The 21,240-nt window shown below is 40.4% G+C and overlaps 1 protein-coding gene and 1 pseudogene across 2 annotated transcripts in view; both read right to left on the reverse strand.

Annotated features, from left to right (window-relative positions):
- Positions 1-21,240, reverse strand: part of SCP2 (sterol carrier protein 2) — a 136,497-nt gene that overhangs the window by 49,890 nt on the left and 65,367 nt on the right. Inside the window, exon 10 of the mRNA XM_017874501.1 lies at positions 15,423-15,651. Coding sequence (XP_017729990.1) covers positions 15,423-15,651 — 229 coding nt within the window. The remainder of the gene's footprint in view (positions 1-15,422; positions 15,652-21,240) is intronic.
- Positions 8,486-12,489, reverse strand: LOC108531230 (tubulin beta-7 chain pseudogene; annotated as a pseudogene). The gene has a single exon (XR_001886107.1). The product of XR_001886107.1 is annotated as a tubulin beta-7 chain pseudogene (transcript).

Consider the following 21,240-nt stretch of genomic DNA (forward strand, 5'->3'; position numbering starts at 1 on the left):
GCTTTATTTCATTCATTTGATCTTCAATCACTGATATCCTTTCTTCCACTTGATTGAACTGGTTACTGAAGCTTGAGTAAGCATCACATAGTTCTCGTGCCATCGTTTTCAGCTCCATCAGGTCATTTAAGGTCTTCTCTATGCTCTTTATTCTAGTTAGCCATTCATCTAATCTTTTTTCAAGGTATTTAGCTTCTTTGCAATGGGTTCGAACATCCTCCTTTAGCTTGGAGAAGTTTGTTATTACCAATCGTCTGAAGACTTCTTCTCTTAACTCGTCAAAGTCATTTTCCATCCAGCTTTGTTCCGTTGCTGGCGAGGAGCTGCGTTCCTTTGGAGGGAAGAAGCACTCTGATTTTTAGAATTTTCAGCTTTTCTGCTCTGGTTTCTCCCCATCATTGTGGTTTTATCTACCTTTGGTCTTTGATGATGGTGACACACAGATGGGGTTTTGGTGTGGATGTCCTTTCTGTTTGTTAATTTTCCTTCTAACAGTCAGGACCCTCAGCTGCAGGTCTGTTGGAGTTTGCTGGAGGTCCACTCCAGACCCTGTTTGCCTGGGTATCGCCAGCAGAGGCTGCAGAACAGCAAATATTGCAGAACGGTAAATGTTGCTGCCTGATCCTTCCCCTGGAAGCTTCATCTCAGAAGGGTACCCTGCTGTATGAGGTGTTGGTCGCCCCCTGCTGGGAGGTGTCTCCCAGTTAGTCTACTCAGGGGTCAGGGACCCACTTGAAGAGGCAGCCTGTTCGTTCTCAGATCTCAAAATCTATGCTGGGAGAACCACTACTCTCTTCAAAGCTGTCAGACAGGGACGTTTAAGTCTGCAGAAATTTCTGCTGCCTTTTTTTCAGCTATGCCCTGCCCCCAGAGGTGGAGTCTACAGAGGTAGGCAGGCCTTGCTGAGCTGTGGTGGGCTCCACCGAGTTCGAGCTTCCTGGCCGCTTTATTTACCTACTCAAGCCTCAGCAATGGCAGACGCCCCTTCCCCAGCCTCACTGCCACCTTGCAATTCGATCTCAGATTGCTGCGCTAGCAGTGAATGAGGCTCTGTGGGCATGGGACCCTCCAAGCCAGCTGCGGGATATAATCTCCTGGTGTGCCATTTGCTAAGACTGTTGGAAAAGCACAGTATTAGGGTGGGAGTGTCCCGATTTTCCAGGTGCCATCTGCCACAGCTTCCCTTGGCTAGGAAAGGGAATTCCCCGACCACTTGTGCTTCCTGGGTGAGGCAATACCCCGTCCTGCTTTGGCTCACACTACATGGACTGCACCCACAGTCCAACAAGCCCCAGTGAGATGAACCTGGTAGCTCAGTTGGAAATGCAGAAATCACCTGTCTTCTGCGTCACTCACACTGGGAACTATAGACTGGAGCTGTTCCTATTCGGCCATCTTGGAACCTTTAAGGGCAGGGAGGGTATATTGTACAAAGTACATTCACAAGGGCAGGGGAATATCACAAAGTACATTATCCCAAGGGCAGGGAGGATGTATTGTCACAAAGTCAATTGATCAGTTAGAGTGGGGCAGGAACAGATCACAATGGTGGCATGTCATCAGTTAAGGCAGGAACTGGCTATTTTCACTTCTTTTGTGTATCTTCAGTTGCTTCAGGCCATCTGGATGTATATGTGTAAGTCACAGAGGATATGATGGCTTAGCTTGGGCTTAGAGGCCTGACAAAATTATCTATCACATGTAAAATATATTTCAAAAACAAAAGTAAAATACAGTAGTGCCCTCACATCCATGGTTTCACTTTCCACAGTTTCAGTTACTCTCAGTCAATTATGGTCTAAAAATACTGAACAGAAAATGCCAGAAATAAACAATTCATAAGTTTTAAGTTGTATGCTGTTCTGAGTAGCATGATAAAATCTCACGCCATTCAGCCCCATCCCACCTGGGATGTGAATCATCCTTTTGCCCAGCATATCCAAGTGGTATATCCTACCCACCCATTAGTCAGTTAGTAACTATCTCTGTTATTAGAAGGACTGTGATGGGTACTGCAGTGCTCATGTTCAAGTCATCCTTAGTTTACTTAATGATGGCCCCAAAGCGCAAGAGGAGTGAAGTGACAATTCAGATGTGCATACAAGTGCTTCCTTTAAGTGAAAAGGTGGAAGTTCCCAACTTTAAGGGTAAAAAATGGTATGCTGAGGTTGCTAAGATCTATGGTAAGAACGAATCTTCTATCCGCAAAATTGTGAAGAAAGAAAAAGGGGCTGGGTGTGGTGACTCATGCCTGTAATCCCAGCTTTTTGGGAGGCCAAGGAGAGAGGACTGCTTGAGCACAGGAGTTTGAGACCAGCCTGGGAAGCATAGGGAGACCCCACCTCTACAAAAGAAAAAATAAAATAAAATTAGCTGGGTGTGATGGTGTGCACCTGTGGTCCCAGCTACTTGGGAGACTGAGGTGGGAGGATCATTTGAGCCCAGGAAGTAGAGACTTCATTCAGTGAGCCATGTTTGCACCATGTCTGCACTGCACTTCAGCCTGGGCAACAGAGCAAGACTCTATCTCAAAAAAAGAAAAAGAGGGCATGACGGTTCATGCCTGTAATCCCAGCACTTTGGAAGACCGACATGGGTGGATCGCTTTAGCCTAGGAGTTCGAGACCAGCCTTGGCAACATGGTGAAACCCTGTCTCTACCAATAATATAAAAAATTAGCCACGTATGAAGGTGCGTGCCTGTAGTCCAAACTACTTGGAAGACTGAGATAGGAGAATCATCTGAGCCCAAGAAACCGAGGCTACAGTGAGCCGTGATCATGCCACTCCACTCCAGCCAGAGCAACAAAGCAAAACCTTGGTTTCAAAAATAAAAAAAAGAAAAGAAATAGAAATAGAAATTCAGGGCTTTCTCCTAGTTATCTCTAGCTAGCAACAGGTATCTAGGGTAGACACCATCTCCTGGGCTATTTGTCCTGGCACAAATAGAGTTTAATGATAAAATTTACCTCTCCTCACATTGCAGTGGTAAAAATGCAAAACTCTGGGCAATGGAAATAAGGATGGGTGTCCTGGAGGATATGATGAAAGGTAAAACAGAAATTTTGGTGAAAAGCTAATTAGCCCTTACTGCCTTGCTGGCTTTTTAAGAGTTTATATTGGATTTAGGTCTTACCAGTCATCATCCTAGGATTTATTTTGGCAACCTCTTATAGAGTAGGAGAGCTAAGCCATGGTTTGATTTGAAAATGCTAGGTCCCTTGGCTAAAATTCCACTTATTCTCATATCATTTTCACCCAAATTCTTAAGACCTAAGAAGTTTATAATGCCTGTAAAAGTACTGAAACATGTAAACAAAAATCACAGGATAGAATAATAATATACGTGTCATTAAAACATCAAGAACTACGTGAATGCAGAAAAAGAAATAATTACTTCCCACAGGAGATCAGAGCATCTTATAATAGAATTGAAAAAGATCTATGAATTCATCAAATCTAAGGCCCAACAGACGGGCAAAATTCTCCTTACAACATTCCTATCAAGTTGTTACATGTATTTTTTGTGCACAGCCTCTGTGACAGGTAAATGCATGCTCTCAGGAGGCAACCTATTCCATTTTTGAGAAGCCACGTTAGAAAGTTCTGTCTTGTATCCAGCCAAAATCTACCTTCCAATGAATTCTTCCTAATGATCCTAATTCTTCTCACATTAAACAAATGTATTCCCTTTGCTCCATGCCACGTTCTAGATGTTAAAGGAGCAATAACAGATTCAACTATCCCTTTAAATATGCAATGTATTGCGCACTGTTCAAGGTAGAGAGACAAATGAAATATGAATCCTGACTTCACAGGCTCTTAAATAGGGAAGATTTTTTTAAAGCGTATAAATAATTATAATATATACTATGAGCATAAATGTCAAAAGAAAAGTCCTGAGAGAGTATGGGAGTTTAGAAAAGGGAAAGATTAATTCAATCTATGGAAACAATCAGTGAAACAGGAAGAGCTTCATAAGGTGGATAACATTTGAGAGAGCACTTGAAGATGGGCGTTTCCACCGAGGAAAGGACACGGAAGCACAGTATAATGGTTAAGACCCTGGATGCTAGGAATACATAGTCTGTGTTTGAATCTTAGCTTTGCCACTCTCTAGCCTGATGACTTCATGCAAATTATTTAAACTCTCCATGCCTCTATTTTCTTCTTTTGTAAAAGAGAAAAATCGATATGAAAATTGAATACATTGTACATGTACATGTACTGTGTATTATTATTGAGAAAATAACAAAGGTAGAGTTTGTATAGGCAAAAAGGAATTAAACCTGTTTGGTAAAAGCAAACAGTTTGGTTTAAACACCCTTCCTCTTTCTGCATCTCCTTCCCCAAAACTCAAGTAGACAGAAATGCTGGCAAAACACCTGGCATGTGATGGGATTTAGCAAATCTTCCTGACCCTGCCATCCTCCCTTCCCTTTTTCTCCTCTTCAAACTTCTGCTTTGTGCTTCTCCTATAGCACATTCTGCTTTGTATTATAATTACTTATTTAAATATATAAGTATTTGTATTCTTGTATTATCTGCCTCTTATACACTTCCTGAGGCTAGTAGTTACCTTGTATATCCTAACCCTAGCCCTCAAATCTGGCTATGAATGAGAAGCTCTGGGGGAACTTTGAAAAAATATAAATTGTTTAGGACCAACCCAGACCAAAGAGAATTTCTAAGGGTAGGACAGGAACATATATATATATAATCTTTTTTTTTTTGGAGACAAAGTCTGGCTCTACCACATAGGCTGGAGTGCAGTGGCATGATCTCAGCTCACTGCAACCTCTGCCTACTGGGCTCAAGCTATCCTCCCACCCAAGTAGCTGGGACTACAGGTATGTGCCATCACGCCTGGCTAATTTTTGCATTTTTTGTAGAGACAGGGTTTCACCATCTTGCCCATGTTGGTCTCGAACTCCTCAGCTCAAGTGATCTGCCCGCCTCAGCCTCCCAAAATGCTGGGATTACAGGCATGAGCCACCACACTCAGGCAGGAATATATATATTTTTAAAAGCTTCATGAAGCTCCAAATCGGTCTATGAGTAGACCTCATATTTGACAACCAGTGACCTACAGTACCTAATGATGAGGTGGGTACACAGTAAGTCACTACTGAACTGATGTTGACTGAATAACAGAAGATCAGGACCTAACACTAGGTTGAAGCCTACTGGAAAGGCACAGAGGCCTTTCTTAAAGGCTTAAAAGGCCAGGTTGAACTATGACAAAAGGCCAAACTAAAAAAAACCCACTTCTAGCTTCAAAGCAATCAATAATCCTTTGTCAGGAGCTTTATGTCAAAGGCACTTTCATGTCCTTTCAGTAGATTGCAGATATTAATATGGGTATTTTAAAAAGTAGAGATAGCTAAGAATAAACTAAAGTCAAATTTGACTTGTTCTTTTTTTTTTTTTCCTGTAGAAACCAGGATCTCGCTTTGTTGCCCAGGCCGGTCTCGAACTCTTGGCTTCAAGTCATCCTCCTGCCTTGGCCTCCCAAAGTGCTGGGATTATGGGCATGAGCCACCGTGTCCAACCTTTATTCATTTAAAACAAGTGATCAGGCCAGGTGTGACAGCTCACACCTGTAATCCCAGCACTTTGGAAGGTGGATCACTTGAGGTCAGTAGTTCGAGGCTAGCCTGGCCAACATGGTGCATCTCTACTAAAAATACAAAAATTAGCCGGGCATGGTGACGGGTCCCTGTAATCCCAGCTACTCCGGAGGCTAAGGCAGAAGAATCACTTGAACCTGGGAGGCGGAGGTTGCAGTGAGCTGGGATCACACCACTGTACTCCAGCCTAGGCAACAGAGTAAAACTCCATCTCAAAAAAAAAAAAAAAAAAAAAAAAACACAAGTGTTCAGTAAGTGTTGGACAGTATATGTAAAAGCACTTTGAAAACTGGAATAAAATATGACATTATTACCTGAACACTAATGTGTTTTTTGTAATATGACCACTGCAAAGTAATCAAAAAAAAAGCTCAGGTTTAATGTAATTTTCCTGATTGGAAATCTAAAAGGAATTAATGTTTTTAAACTGACAATGAACAAAAGAATACTCAATTCAAATGCTGAAAACTACAATTTTCTTCTATTATGGATAGTGTTATAGCAGCTAGAAACTTCCATCCAGATCTAAACAAAATCAGAAACCAGTATCATGAAGCTTTAATTTTAAAGCTAATTCCCCAATACTGAGTTCCCAACCAAAGCAGCACTGTCTTACAATTAAATTAATACCATTTACAGAAGAGAATCTTACACCCTCATCAAGAGTCTTAACATACTTTGGAACTTAACTTGACCATTTTCTGAATCTCTTAGAATCCTATTGCAGTTTGTTATCCAAGTAACTAGAGAAAAAATGTTTAAGCTACTCATAACTGTCATTGTGATATAAATTCAAGGAGTCTGAATTCTTTCTTGGGGCACATTACAGCTAATGGCCATGTGCTAGATTTATCAAAATATATCTAAATCCTCAATATGTAGCAAGGAAACATTTACTTTTCAATAATTCCTCATCCCTATTCAGACTACCACTCAAGTCATCAAGATTTATAAGTTTTTTTTTCCCACAAAATGCTACCCCATCGCTAGACATAATATCTCAAAGATTAACGATAAAAGGAAAAATTTACCAACAGTGTAGACTCAAATGTTAGAAAGGGTTATCAAAGGATACTGCAGGAAATGCGAGTCTCTCTTTGAATATTTAAAAACTGAGTAAATTCTATCTTCCTGGGGTGTTTTAGGTTACCTTTTCAGTACCCAGGGAAGAAAAACAGATGACCTGTCAAGATTGGCAAATTTTTTAACATTTGAGAAAAAAATCCACTATTGACAAGAGTGAAGGAAAGAGGCACTCTCATTCTCTGCTGTTGGAAACATACACTGATACAACATTTTCTGAAGAAAAACTGGCAATCTCCACTAATTTTAAAATATATACTACCCTTTGACACAATGAGTCCACTGTTTGAAATTCATCCTATGGATATACCTGCAAAAGTATGGAAAGACACAGGTAGCTGGGACAATAGACGTGCGCCACCATGCCTGACTAATTTTTGTATTTTTTGTAAAGACAGAGTTTTACCATGTTGCCCAGGCCAGTCTCAAACTCCTGGGCTCAAGCAATCCCCCCACCTCGGCCTCTTGGGTAGCTGGGACTATAGGTGTATGCTATTGCTCCCAGTTAATTTTTTAATATTTTGTAGAGACTAAGTCTTGCTTTGCTGCCCAGGCCGGTCTCAAACTCCTGGCTTCAAGCAATCCTCCCACCTCAGCCTCCCAAAGTGCTGGGATTACAGGCATGAGCTATTGCACCCAGCCTTTTTGACAGTGACTCATATATATCTGTCCTATGACCCAGCAATTTCACTCCAAGTTATCAACCCAAGAGAAATAAAAATATATGTCTCCAAATAGACTTGTATACAAACATTCATAGCAATTTTATTCATGTAGCCCTAAACAGGAAACAATTCAAATATCCATCCACAGAACAATGGATACGCAAACTGATATATTTCAACAATAGAATACTACTTGGCAATAAAAAAGAACTAACTACTGATAAAAAGAAAAACTTGGATTAATTTTATAATCTGCTGCGTGAAAGAAGCCAAACACAAAAGAATACATACGTGTGCTGTATGATTCCATTTATATGAAGTTCTAGGATCAGCAAAACTAATCTACCACAAGAGAAGTCAAACATCTCAGCCTGGTGGTAGTGGAGAGTGAGAGAGAAGTGTTTCAGGGAGGCCAGAGGATTGACTGGAAATAGACAGGCTAGAACTTTTGGTGGTAATAAAAATGTTCTTGATCTGGCTTTGGCTGGTTGCTACCTGGATATATATATAATTTTCAAAAACAATTATCGATTTAAAGTGTATAATTCAGTGGTTTTTAGTATATTCTCAGAGTTGTACAACTATCACCACAATCAATTTTAGGACATTTTCATCATCTCAAAAAGAAACTCCACACCTACCCCTTAGTTATCTCTCTCCTGTGTTCCCTAGTCCTAAGCAACCACTAATCTGTTTTCTGTCTATATGGATTTGCCTATTCTGGACATGTCATAAAAATGGAATTTAAAATGTTTTCAAGGTTCATCTATATTGTAGCATATTTCAGTACCTCATTCCTTTCATGGCCAAAAAATATTCCATAGTATAAATACACATTTTGGCTGGACACAGTGGCTCACACCTGGGAGGCCAAGGCAGGCGGATCACTTGAGGTCAGGAGTATGAGACCAGCCTGGCCAACATAATGAAACCCCGTCTCTACTAAAAATATAAAAATTAGCTGGGCATAGTGGCAGGTGCCTGTAGTCCTAGATACTCAGGAGGCTGAGGCAGGAGAATCACTTGAACTAGGGAGGCAGAGGTTGCAGTGAGTCAAGATTGCACCACTGCACTCTAGCCTCGGGGACAGAGTGAGACTGTCTCAAAAAAAAATCTAAAAAAATAAAAATAAATATACCACATTCTGTTCATCAGTTGATGATAGACATCTGGCCTGTTTCCAGCTTTTGACAATGAATAATGCTGCTGTAAACATTAGTGTACATGTTTTTGTGAGAACTGTGCATTTTTTTTCCAATTCCCATTTATTTTTGGCTCTTGGAGCAATGTCACCTTTTCAATATGAAAAAAAGCAGCACGTTCAAAATAGAAATTTGAAGTGTAGGACAGAACAAAACCAAGTGTAAGGGGGAAAAAGCAATAGCAAAAGGAAGATAGGAGATGTTGCAAAAAGATGGAGGAGGGTTCTCCTTTCCTCTGGGGAATGACTCAAACACTGATGTGGCAGTATATACCATCCCAGATAAAGCCAGGGATGTTAATCCTCTTTGGGGGTTAAGAAAAGGTAGAGATTCGGAGGGCATTTCTGGAGGCCTAGGGACCAAGGTTGGTCTCTTTCCCCGCGTTGATCCCCTTCTCTAATCAGGGGAAAGGGAGGAATTCAATGTGTGAGAGAGGCAGAGTCAGAGAGGGAAAGATTCCATTTGACAGAGTGGGGCAGACCTCTCCAAAGGGCAGAGCTTGGAGGGAGACTGAAAATGGAGAAAATACTGCTAACACCTCCCTTGAAGCTGAGAAATGGAAAATGGAATTACCTGGAAATTATGACTTTAGTAGCCTGGATTTCCCTCTCCAAAACTTTTAGGATGGAAAATCCCATCCCCTTCCTTGTAGTGACTTCTACCTGCCACCTTCTACCATCTTTCGCTTTGGGCTTAGGATGGTGGCCATTATCCACGTGGGTTTCAAAACCCAGTGGGTTCTAAATGAGATCTGGATGAGACCCAGCTTCTTGCAGATTTTAAAAAGAGGGAAATATTAACTGGACAGATGGAAGGGATGGGCACCAGAAGGAAATACAGGGTTTCCCAGAGTGTCAGAAACCTAGGCTTCCCAGAGTGGAAAGAGAAAGGAAACATTCAACAAACAAGTACTTATTGAGTGCCTACTACACGCTAGGCACTGTTCTAGATCTAGATTTGTGTTTGAGGCAGCAAACACAAATTCTGAGATCTAGATTTGTGTTTGAAAAAAGAGAAAAGTGGCAGGTGAATAAGATGGCTAAGGGAACTGAGAAGCCTGAGGTGATGGGGGCTCTGCCTTAGGCCTCCTCTTCAGCCTCCTCACCGAAATCCTCCTCCTCTTCTGTGGTGGCATCCTGGTACTGCTGATACTCAGAGATGAGGTTGTTCATGTTGCTCTCAGCCTTGGTGAACTCTCATCTCATCCATGCCCTCGCCTGGGTACCAGTGGAGGAAGGTCTTCCAGGGGAACATGGCAGTGAACTGCTCCAAGGTGCACCTGAAGAGCTCCTGGATGGCCACGCTGTTGCCAATGAAGGTGATCGCCATCTTGAGGCCATGAGGTGGGATGTCACAGACAGCTGTCTTGATGTTGTTGGGGATCCATTCCACAAAGTAGCTGCTGTTCTGGTTCTGCACATTGAGCATCTGCTCATGGACATCCATCCACAAAGACAGCAGCCACAGTGAGATATAAGCTGTGGCAGGGGTCACAGGCAGCCATTATGTTCTTGGCATCAAAGACCTGCCGGGTGAGTTTGGGCACTGTGAGAGCTCGATGCTGCTGGCTTCCACAGCTGGTGAGAGGGCAAAGCCAGCCATGAATTAGTGGAGACGTGGGAAGGGCACCAGGTTGACTGCCAACTTGTGGAGGTCAGCATTGAGCTGGCCAGGGAAGTGGAGACAGGTGGTAACAATGCTTATGGTGGCTGAGACAAGTTGGTTCAGGTCCCCGTAGGTTGGTGTGGTCAGCTTCAAAGTGTGGAAGCAGATGTCATAGAGGGCCTCGTTGTCAATGCAGTAGGTCTCATCAGTGTTCTCTACCGGCTGATGGATGGAGAGGGTGATGTTGTAGGGCTCGACCATGGTGTCAGACACTTTGGGTGGAGGCACCACACTAAAGATGTTCATGATGCAATCAGGGCACTCTTCTTAGATCTTGCTGATAAGGAGAGTACACATTCCAGAGCCCACTGAGTGAGTCAGATGGAAGCCCTGCAGGCAGTCACAGCTCTCTGCGTCCTCCTGCACCACATCTATGACTGAATCAACCAGCTCGGCCCCCTCTATGTAGTGGCCTTTGGCCCAGTTGTTGCTTGCCCCAGACTGACCAAAAACAAAGTTGTCTGGTTTAAGCACCTGGCCAAAAGGGCCTGAGCTAGCAGAGTCCATGGTCCCAGGTTCTAGATCCACCAGGAGAGCACAAGGAACATATTTGCCATCTGTGGCTTCACTGTAGTACATGGAGATGCAGTCCAGCTGCAGGTCGCTGTCCCCATGTTAGGTGCTGGTGGGGTCCATTTCACGTTCATAATTGATCACATCCCAGCACTTGGCACCCATCTGGTTGCCACACTGACCAGGGGATGTGCACAATTTCCCTCATGGTTAAAATTTAATTTTTTTGCTCGCCTCTAGGTATGCACAGGGCAAGAATATGTGTAATTTTTTTTCTCTGCTGTCTGCAGGCTGAAAGGATGGAAAGCGCCCCAGAGGCTAGAGCAGCAAGTTGCAAACGTGGCAGCAGGAAGGTTCTGAGAGGCAGAACTGTGCATTTTATTGTATAAAAATTAGGTCTAAATTTTAATAACAAATATAGATATGAAAAATTATATTGTTACTATAAAGCATGATTTCTGAGTGTTTCAGTGGATGGCAGAACAAAAATATCTAATAATGGCAATCAAGCAAATAATAAAAACATGCTATTTCAGAGGAGAAAAAAGTTGTATGTCAACAAGAACAACTAAAATGAAATATCACATTCATCTCCTAATGAAACAGAGGTTTCCTATATGAATAAGGAAGCTGTCTGAAAGGAGGATTTAAGTCACTTCTTCACACACAAACTCAGTATAACTCTTAAAGGCTTCAGTGACGATACCACAGGAATATTTATTATCATCTGGACGTCTCCATGTCCCATTAGCAACAAAATCAACACTGAAGTATGATCTAATTCTTTTGAGGAATAAAGAAAACGTTTAGTCTATTTACCAAAGGCAGAAAATAGTTTTTAAATAGTGTCTGTGTAGCATTGGGCACAACATTTACATAGAAATATGGTACCTTGAGGGTGTCACACTAGAAAACAAATTTTCTTTACAAATTAAAGAACATTCTTTTCCAGAATGGTCAAAAATTATATCTTCATACTTTGATAAAAACAAGAGGTTTATTACTGGCAAACAAACAAACAAGAACCAGTTAAGTAGATCCATCACGGCTTCCTTTTGTGGAAACGTTGGGAAGACAATTCTGGAAGTTATTGTGTTCCTACTCTTTTTGGGGGACTCTACCATATACTTTACACACATATATTTCCTCATTTAATCCACAGAACAGCCTTATAAGGTAGGTACTATATTCCCACTTTATAGAAAAGAAACTAGGATTAACTGGCTAAGCTACATACTAAAGAGAGTGAAGAGGCTAGGTTCAAACCCAAGACTTCATTCATACAGAATGTGTACCTATAATTCAGGTACATCCTTTACATATATATCACTTTCTATTCATAGCCACTATTTCTAAAAGTGTGTCTGCACTATTATTGCCACTTTCTCACTTATAATTCTTTCTGAATCTCATGTGCTTCCATGCAAAACACTTGTTCAAAATTGCTCCAGGATTGCCAACGACTTTGTAACAGCCAAATCCAAAGGACACTTTTCGTTCTTTACCTAACTTTTGTGGCCTGATCTCTTACTTTTGAAACACTCTCCTTCCTTGGCTAACTGAGCATTCCCTCTCATTATTCTTAAATGGTTCTTCTTCTCCACCTGTACCTTTGATGTCTACTAACGTTTAGGGGTTTATCCTTCATGTCTTGTGCTAGATTTCTTTTCAACTCCAGATTTCTATTTGGTTCTTTAATTTCCTTGTTTTGTTTTGTTTGTTTGTTTGTTGTTTTTTTCTCTGTTCCCCAGGCTGGAATGCTGGAATGCAGTGGCACAATCACAGTTCACTGCTGCTTTAACCTCCTGGGCTCAAGTGATCCTCCTGCCTCAGTCTCCCAAGTAGCTGGGATGACAGGTGCATGCCACCACACTCAGCTAATTTTTTATTTTTAGTAGAGGGGAAGTCTCACTATGTTGCCTGGGCTAGTTTTGAACTCCTGTGCTCAAGCTATCCTCCCATCTTGGCCTCCCAAAGTGCTGGGATTACAGGTGTGACCCACTGTGCCTGGTTGTCTTTTTCATAATTTCTATTTATTAATATTCTCTATCTGGAGAAACATTGTTATCCTACTTTCCTTTAGTTCTTATATATGGTTTCCTTTCATATATTTAAAATAGCTAGTTAAAGTCTTTGTCTAGTAAGTCCAATGTTTTGGCTTCCTTGGGGATAGTTTCTATTGACTGCTTTTTTTCCTAGGTATATAGGTCACCCTTTATTGTTTATCTGCATGTCTTTCTGTTTTTTGTCGAAAACTGGACATTTTAAATAATATAACGTAGCTCCTCTAAAAATCAATCAAATCCTCCTCTTTCCCAGTTTGTTGTTGTTGTTGCTGTTTATTGTTGTGGTTGTTTATTTAGTGACTTTTCCAAGCTAATTCTATAAAGTCTGTAATCTTTGTCCCACATGACCACTGAATTTTCTCTTCCCTCAGCTACTGATTGCACAGAGATGTCCTTAAATGACTGAACTAAAAAGTCTCCTGGTCTTTACTGGACCTCTAGCTGCATGATGTGGTACTCAGCCAGGCAGTTTACAATTCCACCTTAGCCTTTGCCTTTTGCTTGTGCCGAGCCCCAAGTTTAGCCAGAGGTGAGCCTAGGACCTTCTCAGGTCTTTCCTGAGCATGTACACAACTCTGATCTTATATATGCCGTTAGCCTTCTAGATTCCCAGGAATATATCAGATCTTTTCAAAGTCCCGTATGTACATCTTACTCCCCAACTTTTCCTTTTAAGATTTTTGTTATTTTGTTGTTTACCCCAATTGGCACCTGAGGTAGCTACTTTGTTGAACAGTTGTGGTTGATTGTTCTTGACAAGTGCCTCTAGGGAAAATACTCTTTGCACTGGGTGAGTTTTCAGTGAGGTGAAATAAAGACAAAGCTTTCAAGTGGGGTTTACCAGGACACCACCAGACAGGTCATATAATGACAGTTCTCTGAGGAAGGGGCTTTGAAAGAGCTCCAACTCTGTTCTGACTTGTTCAGTGCCAGCTAGGCTGCTAGTTTTCACCGTGACTGCAAGCTGTAGGTTTTCAAGGCTACCGTGGAGCTGCAGAAAGGGGGAGGTGTTAAGGCAGGTGAAAATGCCACAAAGCTTGTTGCTCTCACAGAGATTATGCTCTTTGTTGTTGTTTTAAGCACCCCCCACCTCCACTCCCAACAGATTGTTGTAAATCTGGTTAATTTTAAAGTTACGGAAAAGTTGATCTTGATAATTTTTGCCAGTGGTCTCCAAACTTTTATAAAGGACAGAACTTTTGGATGTTGTTATTTTGCCACTTCCCATAACATCACTGATCATCCCCGTAATTTTTAGATTTCTTTGAAAGATATTAGATTGTTTAAAGCAACAATAATAATAGTATATTGTGGGGGTTACAATATACTTAGGAGTAAGTGTATGGAAACAATAACATAAAAGATAGGAGAAGGTAAATAGGTAGGCAGCTGTAAAAGTCTTACATTATGTACAAAATGGCATAACACTATTTGAAGGTAGACGGTGATACATTAAAAATGCATGTTGTGGCCATGTGTGGCCCATGCTGGTATCCCAACACTCTGGGAGGCAGAGGCAGGTAAATCACTTGAGGTCAGGAATTCAAGACCAGCCTGGCCAACATGGTGAAACCCCATCTCTACTAAAAAAAAAATACAAAAATTAGCTGGGCATGGTGGCACAAGCCTGTAGTCCCAGCTACTCGGGAGGCTGAGGCAGGAGAATGGCTTGAACCCGGGAGGCAGGGGTTGCAGTGAGCTGAAATTGTGCCACTTCTTTCCAGCCTGGGCAACAGAGTGAGACTCCATCTCAAAAAAAAAAAAACAAAAGAAAGAAAGAAAAAAGGAACTACACGGTGAGGGTCCCTTTTTTATTTAAAATTTTTTATTTTAAAAAAAAAAGAAAAAGAAACTGCATTGTACAAGTTTGTCATTTTATAGTTAAGGAATTAAAAGTTAAAGTGATTGACTGATAAAAATAGTTTCACACAGCCAGCCAGTCAACAGCAGAGCCATAGTAAAATTCTTACTTTATAAATTCTAGTCCAGTTGTCTCAAGAGAAAATAATTTCCATGCAATGTCAACCAAGTATACAACTACATATAAATAACATGCTCATTTCAAATGATTCTTATTTTTAGCAAGTCNTAAAAAAAAAAGAAAAGAAACTGCATTGTACAAGTTTGTCATTTTATAGTTAAGGAATTAAAAGTTAAAGTGATTGACTGATAAAATAGTTTCACACAGCCAGCCAGTCAACAGCAGAGCCATAGTAAAATTCTTACTTTATAAATTCTAGTCCAGTTGTCTCAAGAGAAAATAATTTCCATGCAATGTCAACCAAGTATACAACTACATATAAATAACATGCTCATTTCAAATGATTCTTATTTTTAGCAAGTCCAGTAAGATCTCTACTTGGAAACATCCTGAATTTAGTTTTAATTAATTCAAATTCTCATCAATTAATCAAGATTATTTAAGTGTGCTCTACTTAATGGAACATCAAAAATATTGCAGCTAAACAATCATGTAAAGCACCAGCTACCAAGCTACCAAGTTTAGAGAATATAATATTTCATTCAAATGAAAGACTAACTCGTTCACACTTAAGGAAAAAATGATTTAAAAATGTATGAAATCTGTATGTAGTATTACCTGTAGCTCCTAGTGGATGTCCCTTTGAAATCAGTCCACCACTAGGATTTATAACCCACTTTCCTCCATATGTATTATCTCCTCTATCAACCAGTGTTGCACCTTGTCCTATAGAAGAAAAAATAATATTCACAAATGTTAATAGTAACAAAAGAACAAATGATATGCTTTTATAAGATTTCCATATAGCCACGAATTTCTTGGAGCAAATATTTCTTAACAGTTCAAACTACAACAATTTGACATAAGCACTTTCAAAAGTAATAAATATTTACAATTTCAGAACATTTCCTGTATGAAACAAAAGCTCCTATTAGTTCCATAGAGCTCTCTGGCTTCCAAAATTGCTCTAAATATGGTAGAGATTCAGAGAACTAGGAGAATAGAACTGAAATGTATATAACGCTATAACTAAAATAATTATGTCAGCTTTTTTGCCAAAATGCGTAATTTTGCCAAAATGTGTTCTCTTCTATTTTCAACTGTACTGCTATATACAAGTATTTTTAATAAATATGGAAAAACAGGAGAAAAAAGACACTTTCATAAAATGAAGACAAATGTCTGAAAACACTGTTGAGCCACAAAAGTAAGGTTAAAAAAAAATTACTTCATGTGCTCGGTGGCTTCAATATTCCTGTCAATTTCCTGGTCATTTGGTCATTCTCCCAGATGGTTAAGAAGTAAATAAAAATGTATGTATTGTATAAAATTGTCTTCCACATATTTACAATAAAGTAATAAGATGTGGACACTCCAAATAATGACAGTAATGATGGTGGTGATGCTGTCAAAGGTAGCGAATAGCTTTTGAGCACTCACTCTGGGTCAGGTCTTGTTCTAATTATTGTCTGTATATACAGTCAGCATCCACAGGTTCCACATCATGGATTCAACCATCCACAGATCAAAAATATTCAGAAGAGGCCGGGCACCATGGCTGATGCCTGTAATCCCAGCACTTTGGGAGGCCGAGGCAAGCAGATCACCTGAGGTCAGGAGTTTGAGACCAGCCTGGCCAACATGGTGAAACCTCATCTCTACTAAAAATACAAAAATTATCCAGGCATGGTGGTACAACCCTGTAATCCCAGCTACTCAGGAGGCTGAGGCAGGAGAATCGCTTGAACCTGGGAAGCAGAGGTTGCAGTGAGTCAAGGTCGCACCATTGCACTCCAGCCTGGGTGACAAGAGCAAAACTCTGTCTCAAAAATACATATATATATATTTAGAAGAAAAAAATTACAAAAAGCAAAACTTCAATTTGTATGTGCTGAGTACTACATTGAATCCATGTGAATGAAGTGATGTGTAGTTATTATAAGTAATCTAGACATTATTTAAAGTATACGGGAGGATGTACATAGGTTATATGCAAAAATTATGCCATTTTATATAAGCAACTTCCATGGATTTTGGTATCTGTGGGAGGTCTTAGAAACAACCCCCCACAGATACTGAGAGATGACCATATTTATATAATTTAATTTTCAATCCTATGAAGTAGGTGCTATCATTCTCATTTCCGAGATGAGAAAACAGACAGAGATATTAAGAAATCAGCCAAGGCAACAGCAAGAGATCCAGAATTAATACTCAGGGACCCTGGCTCCACAGCCTGTGTTCTCAGCTAATATATTATATTGCCTTCAAAAACAAAAGTTCCTCTGTTGGTAAAATGAAATACACTAATCACAGGATTTTAGATGACTGACACTTCTAATTTGGCTTTAAATCTAGGTTATAGATAAAACCATTGGTTAAGGCATTCTTTTATTTTTTGGTATGTTTCTACCTTAGAAATTGCTCTGAGGTTGTAGTCATCAGAGATGAATCTATCTACTATTGCTACTTACAAACTGCTAAATATTGTTTCTGTAGCAAGTAATAGCAAACTAAACACAAGCTAACCCCTAAAAGTGAATAATTCACTATACTTTTCCTATAATATATACAATCTTGTAAAGTATTAAAAGATTCCAAAGGGAAGTTATCTTGAACTCATCAACTAAAAATATTCAGAGATTAAAGTACTGTAAATTAAAGTACTGTAAAGTACACTCTCACCTAGCATAGATAGGAAAACAAATGCATACGCTTTTGGAAAACAATTATTATACCTGTTCTGTGCCAAAAACTAAACTAGGAACTTAAGGATACAACAGCGAACCAAATGAAAATCCTTACTATCATGGAGTTTAAGTTATTGTGGGGAGAGGGGTGAGGAAAAGACAGACAATATGTAAAATAAGTAAAGAAATATGTAAAGTGGTGATAAATGCCAAGGGAAAAAAGAAAGCAGGAAAAGGGTATAGGACACATTGAGACAAGGAAGATGGAGGTGAGTGATTTATATTTCAGACAAAGTGATTGGAGAAGGCTTCCACTGAGAAGGACATTAGTCAAAGACCTGAAGGGAGTGAGGAAGCAAATCATGTATATTTGGAACAAAGGCCCTGAAACTGGAGCGAGCTTCCAGCGCTTGAAGAAGGAAGCCAATGTGGCTGCAGCAGAGTAGACGATTCAGAGAAAAGCAAAGGAAGTCAGAGATGGGAGTAGGGAGTAAGGAGGACAGATCACATTTGGCTTGTTCATCTGAGTGAGTTGAGAAACTACTGGGTTTTGAATGAATGAATGAACTGATTTACTGCACATTCTAGCTTCAGTCTAGAGAGACAAGGCAGAAGCAGGGAACCAGCTATAAGACTCTAACAATAATATAAATGAGAAACGATGCTGTTCTGCACTAGGCTGGCAGTGACAAAAGTGGTGAGATGTGGTCATATTCCGGATGTATTTGAAGGTAGAGTCCATAGCCAACAGGACTTAGAGAGAGACTTAATGATGACTGTGAAAGAGAGAAAAGAATTCAAGTCTGATGGCTTCCAGTTTAAGCAACAGAAGGATGGGGAAGACTGAGGGAGGAAAAAGATTGAAAAATATCCATCGCTCAATTTTGGACTTAGGTTTGAGATGCTTATGAGACATCCGAAGAAACCCCTAAAAAGCAGGCAGCTGGATTCTTGAGTCTAGAGGTTGGAGGAGCAGTTCAAGCAAGGAGTATAAGTTTGAAAGTAATCATTTTGGCCAGGCGTAGTGGCTCACACTTGTAATCCCAGCACTTTGGGAGGCTGGGGTGGGTGGATCACTTGAGGTCAGGAGTTCGAGACTAGCCTGACCAACATGGTGAAACCATCTCTACTAACAAAAAAAAAAAAAGCAAAAATTAGCCAGGTGTGGTGGCACACCCCTGCAATCCCAGCTACTCGGGAGACTGAGGCAGTAGAATCACCTGAACCTGGGAGGGGGAGGTTGCAGTTAGCTGAACTCTCACCATTGTACTCCAGCCTGGGCAGCAAGAGCAAAACTCTGTCTCGGATAAAAAAAAAAGCCAGGGGTGGTGATTCACACCTACAATCCCAGCACTTTGGGAGGCCAAGGCAGGCAGATCACCTGCGTTCAGGAGTTTGAGACCAGCCTGGCCAGCATGGTGAAACCCCGTGGCACATGCCTGCAATCCCAGCTACTCGGGAGGCTGAGGCAGGAGAATCACTTGAACCCAGGTGGTGGAGGTTGTGGTGAGCCAAGATCGCCCCATTGCACTCCAGCCTGGGCAACAAGAGAGAAGCTCCGCCTCAAAGAAAAAAAAAAAAAGTAAGTAAGTAATCATTTTATATCTGTATCTATATAAAACATTTAACTTTGAGATTAAGTTCCATATTAGGCAGAATATGTTCACTACAGTTCATCTCTTGCATTGATTACAACTGAAAACACTGGATATAAAAATAAAAAAATTTTAAAAAACTACCTGAGGACTCTGAAAAGTAAATAAAAGCAGGTGGATTACAGAGCAAGTCAAAACTTGGAGAAGCCACTGCATAAGGGTGAGGTCCTGGTTGCCTTTTTTCTTTTTAGGCTCTCTCTCAACAGCTTTCCCCAAGGTTGAGCACAGCCCTGGAACAGCATGGCAGCAGAAGCAGCAAACGTAGCTAAAACTCTAACAGAAACCCCATCTTCCTAACCAAAGGAACTAGGAAAAGAAACCTCCGCAGGCTGGAGAGTAAGGGAAGAAGTCCACAGTGGAGTGAACCAGAGAAGAGGATCCCCTAATTCTGTGTACAGACCTGTACAAGTCTCAGGCTCACTCTGACGTAGGCATACGTTTAACGAGCTGAGCAAAGACTTTAACCACCACCTTCCGAAGGCAAGACAGAACTTATTGTCAGAACATACTGGCTTAAATGCTTGTTAAAACAAAAACCAACATTCTCCAAAGGATCTGTATAACAGGACATTCACCCTGTCCAGGATACAATCCAAAATTATTCACTACACAAAGAATCAGAAAATGTAACCAATACTCTCATGGTAAAAGACCATCAACGATGCAAAATCTAAGAAAGCCCAGTTTATGGTATTATTAAAGACTTTAAAACAGCCGTTAGAACTGCAAGGTAAAGAAACCCCACTAGAAATGAAAAAAAAGACAGGCTCTCAGCAGAGAAACAGAAACTATAAAATGAACCAAATGGAAATTTTAGAACTGAAAATACCATATTTGAAATAGAAAATTCACTAGAATGGTTCATGAGTAGAAAAAGATGAAGGAGTAGTCAGTGAATTTAAAGATATATCAACATAAATTATCAAATGTGAAGAACAGAGAGAAAAGGGATTCAAAGTGAACAGTTTCAGGGATCTATGGGACAATATCCAAAGGTTTAATATATGCATCATTGGAAGCCCAGAAGAAGCAGAGAAAAAAATTGAAAATCCCAATATATAATATTATAAAGACATTTTCAGTTGAAGGAAAACTAAGAGAATTCAGGCTAATTTTTTGTATATTTAGTAGAGACGGGCTTTCACCATGTTAGCCAGGATGGTCTCAATCTCTGGACCGCCTTGGGTGATCCGCCCGCCTTGGGCTCCCGAAGTGCTGGGATTACAGGCGTCAGCCACTGCGCCCTGCCAACTGGGAGAGATTTACACCCTAGAAGACATCTGACAATATTTGGAGACATTTTATGGTTGTTACAACTGTGGGGGGTGGTGCTACTGGCATTTAGTAGATAAGAGGTGGGGATATTGCTGAATATCCTGCCATACACAAGCTGTATCACAAGAATGATAGAGCTCAAATGTCAACAGTGCCAAGGTTGATAAACCATGCTCTATAGCAACCACTGGGATAAACAAAGAAGAAAAAACAAAGAGATATGGTGAAAAAAACAATCGATAAGTTGAAATGGCATACTAAAAATATTTAAATAATGCAAAAGAAGTCAAGAGGAGGGGCACAGAGGAACAAAAATTACAAGGTCAAATAGAAAACAGATAATTAAATGACCAACCTAAATCCTTCTATATCAATAATTACATTAATGATCTAAATCACTATTGTCTAACAGAAATATAATGCTCACACAATACTTTTAAATTTTCTAGTACATATTTTAATTTATACATTTTATATATATATAAAATATTTTCATTCAACATGCAATCAACATAAAATAATTATCAGTGGGCCAGGTGGCTCATGCCTGTAACCCCAGCACTTTGGGAAGCTGAGGCGGGTGGATTACTTGAGGCCAGGAGTTTGAGAACAGTCTGGGCAACATGGTGAAACGCTGTCTCTACTAAAATTACAAAAATTAGCAGGGCATGGTGGCATGTGCACCTATAATCTCAGCTACTCAGGAGGCTGAGGCACAAGAATCGCTTGAACCCAGGAGGCAGAAGTTGCAATGAGCAGAGATCACACCATTGCACTCCAGCCTGGGTAACAGAGCGAGGCTCTGTCTCAAAAAAA

Source organism: Rhinopithecus bieti, unplaced genomic scaffold (genome assembly GCF_001698545.2).
Source record: "Rhinopithecus bieti isolate Rb0 unplaced genomic scaffold, ASM169854v2 scaffold_7684, whole genome shotgun sequence".
Classification (NCBI taxonomy): Eukaryota; Metazoa; Chordata; class Mammalia; order Primates; family Cercopithecidae; genus Rhinopithecus; species Rhinopithecus bieti.